A 6,176-nucleotide genomic window follows, 5' to 3' on the forward strand; every position below is an offset into this window, starting at 1 on the left:
ATTTGCATAGCACCTTTAATGACATGAAATGCAGCTCAAAGTGCTTTACAGAGCAAGAATACAATTACAGTTACAACCAATTTAACAAAAAAGCAAGAAAAAAAGAAAAGCATAAAACAACATTAAAATAGGCAATACAGTGAGGACTTAAAAAATCAAGGAATCAGCTAAAAGCAAGAGTGAAGAAATAGGTCTTGAGCTGTGCTTTAAAGCTATCGACAGAGGCTGCCTGTCTTAAGTGTAATGGGAGTTTATTCCACACTGTCGGTCCGTAGAAGCAGAATGCTGCTTCACCGTATTTTTTATAAGTCATTGTAGGCACCTCGAGCAGGTCAGCACTTGAAGACCTGAGGGGCCGGTTTGGAACATATCTCTCTAGGCAGTCATAGAGGTAGGAAGGTGCCAGACCATTTAGAGCTTTATAAACTATTACAATAATTTTAAAATCAATCCTAAAAACAACCGGGAGCCAGTGTAGTGAAGCTAGAACTGGAGTGATATGTTCTCTCATCCTAGTTTTAGTTAAAATTCTGGCTGCCGCATTTTGAACAAGTTGTAATCTGTCAGTTGTTTTCTTTCTTTTCTTTCTTATAACAAGTAAGACGCGCGAACGCTGGAAGCGAACGCAGCTCGAAAATATTGTGTATTTATGGACAGTGTGTCTGTGTGTGTGTGTGTGTGTGTGTTTTGACTGTAGCTGCACTCTGGCGCACTCTGTCGGCCGCACCCAGGCAGTGCACTGCACACAGACAGACGGACACACTCACAAGCCGAGCAGAGTTTCATAGTAGGCTCCACTTGGGCGGAGGCGCGCGTTCGCAACTAAACATATGTTTTCATATGACACCTAAAGATAAATCATCATCATCATCATCATCATGAATTAGCCAATACAGAAGCTATTTACACTTGAAATTCAGATCAATATTGTTTAACTTAATGCGTGATTCCCGGGGTCTAATTAAGATTTAGCAAAGAAAGGTACAGGTGAGCGTTGCTAATTAGAGCTATGCTACAGTATATGTGCTGATTGACACCACTATATTAAAAGACTTACCCAGGTGTTAATAAGTGAACCCATGAATTACATTATTTATTTTAATAAGTTGCACATAGTATGTGCAACTTATTATGTTACACATTATACTCATTTTACCAAGTAGATATCTCGTAGTTCATTTCTGAACATGTTAGTACAACATCTCATCCACCATGACAACTCTCCTTATCTCCCCACCTTTTCCAGTAAGTTCAGGATCTCTTCCTTCAACACTGAACACAGTTTGTGTCTTTCCTCTAACTCTTTCATCTCTCTGTTCTTCGCCTCCAGTTGTCTCTCAAACTCTCTCTGCATCTTCTCTTTCATCTCTCTGTTCTTCTCCTCTAGTTGTCTCTCAAACTCTCCCTGCATCTTCTCTTTCATCTCTCTGTTCTTCTCCTCTAGTTGTCTCTCAAACTCTCTCTGCATCTTCTCTTTCATCTCTCTGTTCCTCTCCTCCGGTTGTCTCTCAAACTCTCTCTGCATCTCCTCTTTCATATCTCTGTTCTTCTCCTCCAGTTGTCTCTCAAACTCTCTCTGCATCTTCTCTTTCAACTCTCTGTTCTTCTCCTCCAGTTGTCTCTCAAACTCTCTCTGCATATCTGACTTTGAGGTCATGATGTTGCTGACGATCTCAGGCAGGATTATCTTCATCAGGTGTTTCTCTGCTTCCGCCCTGTTGTCTCTTTCATAGTTCTCTCTCATCTCTTCTATTTCCTGTCTGTGTCTCTCCTCCATCTCTCTCTTCTCGTTCTCTCTCTCCTCTTTAAACTTCTCCAGTTCTCTCTCCATCTCCTCTCTTCTCTCAGACTTATTCCTCAGCTCTTGTTCCAGCTCTCTTTTCTTCACTTCGTCCCTCTGCTCCCTCATTTGTTTCTCCAGTTTAGCCAGTTTATACTTAAGGTCACTGATCTTTGCCTTAAGCCCTTGGATGGTTTCCACTTTCTCCCTCCGAGATTCCTCAAGCTCCTTCTCAAACCTCTCCCTCATCTCCTGCTCTTCCTTGTGTTTCCTATCCGCACTGTCCCTCTGAATCATCTGTTTGGCCTGGGCTTCTGTCTTCTGGTAGTTGCTGTAATATTCATGCAGGTGTTCACTGAGGTTAGGGTCCAGCTGTTGGAGGATGTCAATCATTTCTGAACTTGCCTTGTTTCCCTTCTTCCTCACCATGTCAATAATTCCCCGTGCTTTTTCTGACTTTTCGAATTTCACTCTGACTGACTCCATTTCTTCATCATTGATTACATTCTTAGTGAAAAGTTCGTCCATTAGAGAATTCAGGATGGGCACTGAGACTCTTTTAACGAACTCAGTCCTCACAGTCGTCAGATATGTCTCTGCTTCCTGGATCTTTATCTTTATCTTTGTCAGAATTTGCTGAGTCGTGGAAGAACCTTGAAGACAAGATGGGGGGTTGGTTTTATTATTTGTGGTATAATTGTGTAATAATAACATTGATAATATATGTATTAAAGTTTCAGCCTAGTGGCTATCTTCAGAGCTGTGATGAAGGTCACTAGGTCAAAGGTAACTAGCATGTTTATTAAAAAGTCCAGAATAAATTGGTGAAATTTAGATGAGTCAACTTTGTCCTGAAGATCTGTGTGTGTACGGCCGTTTACCTTTGGGTATTCAATGTCGGAACTATTGTATTTGGTTTAGTACCTAAAAGAAAATACTGTTTAGATGCATCGTTTCACACACGTTTGTCTGAACATTCACACCTACTGATGTTCATGCGTTAATTCAGCCTCAACAGATATAGTTTACAAAAGTTTGCAAGTGACTCTCCTATTGCTTATCAATAGAAGTATAAGCATACAAAGTGTATTTTAACAACTTATGCCATATAACTTATGACCAAACCGAGGTCCAGGCTAGTGAGTTTGTCCTATGCTCTCAGTAGATTTCGGTTCTAAAGTTGTTTAAGAGTATATAAACATTGTAAACTGTGTAATGAGGTTATAATGTAATTCTTTGTGGTATTGTGTAATTGTTTTGCAAAAGTTTCTGATCTGTGCTGCAGATGTCTTGTGTATTAATGCTGCTGCATTATTCTGTCTTTATTTCATGCAGGTATGTTTCTGTTGCTCCCATGATTTTGGTCTATTGTGTTTTGTACTAAAGTGTGTTTATTGTATTTACTTGTCCATAACATTATAATTAGCCGGTGGTGTATTTGTGTAATTGTGTATTGTGATCTATTGTGACAGATTTTAATCTGAATATTATTATATTTTTAAGGCATACTAGCTGACTACATTCTGGCCAATCATCAAGAGTAAAGTCATCTAGTGGAACAATGTTTGTAATGATCTAATTCTCACCAAGTTTTGTGTTTTCTGTGATGACACCATCCAATTCCTTCAGTAGTTGGTCTTTCTCCTCTATTTTCTTCTCTCTCTCCATCTTGTTTTTCTCCAGTTCATTCTCTCTTTCTTCCAGTTGAACAGTGAGCTTCTCTACTTGGGTTCTCTGTTCCTGCAGGTCCTGGTTCAGTTTATCTTGTTTTTTGTTGCTCAGCTCCATGACATTACCCCATTCCTTCTTACTCGTCCTCAGCTCTTCACCTTTCTGTTCCAGTTGTTGGTCTTTCTCTTCTATTTTCTTGTCTCTCTCCATCTTGATCTTCTCCAGTTCTCTCTGTCTTTCGTTTTGTTGATCTGTGAGCTTCTCTACTTGGGTTCTCTGTTCCTGCAGGTTCTGGCTCAGTTTATCTTGTTGTTTGTTGCTCAGCTCCATCTTTTTCATGGTGTTCTGCAGTTCTCTCTCTTGCTCTCTCATTTTTTTGGTCATACCAAGGAACAGTTCTCTGTGATCCTGGGTCATTTCCAGGAACAGCGGTCTGTGATCCTGGGTCATTTTCAGGAACTGCTGTCTGTGATCCTGGGTCATTTCCAGGAACAGCTGTCTCTGACCCTGGGTCATACCCAGTTGTGTTTCTATTAGAGAACATGTAGAAAATATAGATATGTAACTTTAGAAACCATAGATAACATCCTCAGTTAATCATATTGTGTCCGTATCTCTTTCACTTGTATTCGGCATGATATTGTATTTTTGAAACATGTCAATTTACCACGAACGCTGGCTCATGACATTTTGCATATTAGGACTGCAAATACAAACATGCACACAATGCAAGTATGCACACACACACACACACACACACACACACACACACACACACACACACACACACACACACACACACACACACACACACACACGCTGCACACATGGATAATATTCAGAAGTAAGAAACTTGCACACAGCACCTTCAAACACCTCAAAGCGTACTATAGCCTACAGTACATGTGTCAGTCAGCAGAGCAGAGGTGCTGTGATGTTCTGTTTGAAGTTATTATGATGTGTGAATTTGATTAATTGTCAGTGTGATTTGATTTATTTCCTTTGAATGTGTTTTGCTCATTACTTTTTGCTGCATGGATTGAGTTATTTAAGATTCCTTATAGCCAACATGTCGCTAATGCGACGTGTTGTGAGCGTGTAGATCTGATATTTTTTAAAGTAATCTTGAAAATAGTTGAAATCCTCAAAACTTCGTTTACAAGGAGTGTAATGGACGTCACATCAAGTAGGATAAACATTATCTTCTATTGTCTGCTGCACTGTCAAAATTGGACCCGTGCAGGACTCTGACACACACACACACACACACACACACACACACACACACACACACACACACACACACACACACACACACACACACACACATCAATATTCATAACTGTGACTGACTGATCATTGATGAATGCACAGTATAATAAAGGTTAAAGTTAACATACAGTTAGTTTTTACAGTATTTGTTATCACCTCTCATACTTACCAAGCAGATGAGCTGATTCCTTTCTTCTATTCTTATCCTCTGCTGTAGCATATCTGAGGTACCCTTCAGCATCAACTTTACCCACATAAAGACAGTTAAGACGTGTTTTAATAACAACTCTTCATCAGATTAACATGTCATACTGACTGGACAATACATTTGATATTAAATCACATTCAAGTCTTGGATACATGTACATGATGAAGAACAGGCAGCTTTAAAATAATATGAACACATCAGATAATCATAAACCTATTAATGTAAATATGAATGTTAATATGAGCTGAATTACTGATTCCTGTGTATTATGATGATGTCACTCTCCTCATAATGCTCAACCACAAGCATTGAGTTAACCTGATACCTTGGGTCATTATTTTTAATTATTAAAACAAGTACAATTAGTTTGGTAATATTACTTTAAAGTAATTTAAATTGTAAAAAAATACAAAAACGACTGAATGCTAGGGTTGCTGTGGTCTCTTAGTAATGATAATGCGATTATTTTAAAATTGTCTTTATGTATTTCTGTGATCTCAGCATGGTTGCATCTCTATGCAATGCTATAGCTTTGTATTATTATTAGTTAGATTATGGATACTTTCAATGTTTCATCAGGAAATGAAGACAGCATTAATGTTCCAACTCGGAAAGTTTGAATTCACCTTTTATTTACAACAAGGTGGTAACTATGAATCCTATTGCAACCCTAATCTTTGGGGAAAGGTGAACATTCTGCAAAATTAGGCGAGCATTTGGCAAGAATACCAGATCTACAATCTGACAACATGTTGCGGTGCATTGTGAGCTTGTAGATCTGCCGTTGTAGGCTAAGAGATTTGGTAAAGAGGGAAAAAAATGTGTGTGGACCAAGTAAAGAACCCTGGGGGCCCCCACTTAATGAAGTACTGTATATAGGGTTTAAGTAGTTAAAGCACTATTTGAATACAAAATAGTTTCCTTAAAAGAGACATATCTCGGCTCTTGGATCTCAATAGAGTAAAAGAACAGAAAGGTCACATTTGAAGTTATGTATGAAATTACACAAACAATCATTTTAATAACACATTAGATTTGATACTCACGGTCTACTCAGGTTCCCATTCATGTTCATAATTCATGAAAAGACAAAACACATTCATGATTAGAAAACTGATACTACACATACAGAAATATGACTCATCATTTACACTTAATAATAATAATGTTAATAATGGACTAAGGTGCTCTCACAAAACATGCACGCACACATGTACACACACACACACACACACACACACACAC

At 38.6% G+C, this 6,176-nt stretch overlaps 1 protein-coding gene across 1 annotated transcript; it reads right to left on the minus strand.

Annotated features, from left to right (window-relative positions):
- Positions 1-2,659: 2,659 nt before the first annotated feature.
- On the minus strand, positions 2,660-4,961 carry LOC308095031 (uncharacterized protein). The gene is made up of 3 exons (XM_080441946.1): positions 4,893-4,961; positions 3,367-3,981; positions 2,660-2,717 (listed from the first exon to the last, which is right to left on the minus strand). The coding sequence occupies exons 2-3, from the start codon at positions 3,965-3,967 to the stop codon at positions 2,698-2,700; spliced, it is 621 nt and encodes a 206-aa protein (XP_080298072.1). The 5' UTR covers positions 3,968-3,981; positions 4,893-4,961; the 3' UTR covers positions 2,660-2,697.
- Between the last annotated feature and the right edge of the window lie 1,215 nt (positions 4,962-6,176).

This window comes from Gymnoscopelus braueri (assembly GCF_963280865.1).
Source record: "Gymnoscopelus braueri genome assembly, chromosome: 11".
In the NCBI taxonomy this organism is placed as follows: Eukaryota; Metazoa; Chordata; class Actinopteri; order Myctophiformes; family Myctophidae; genus Gymnoscopelus; species Gymnoscopelus braueri.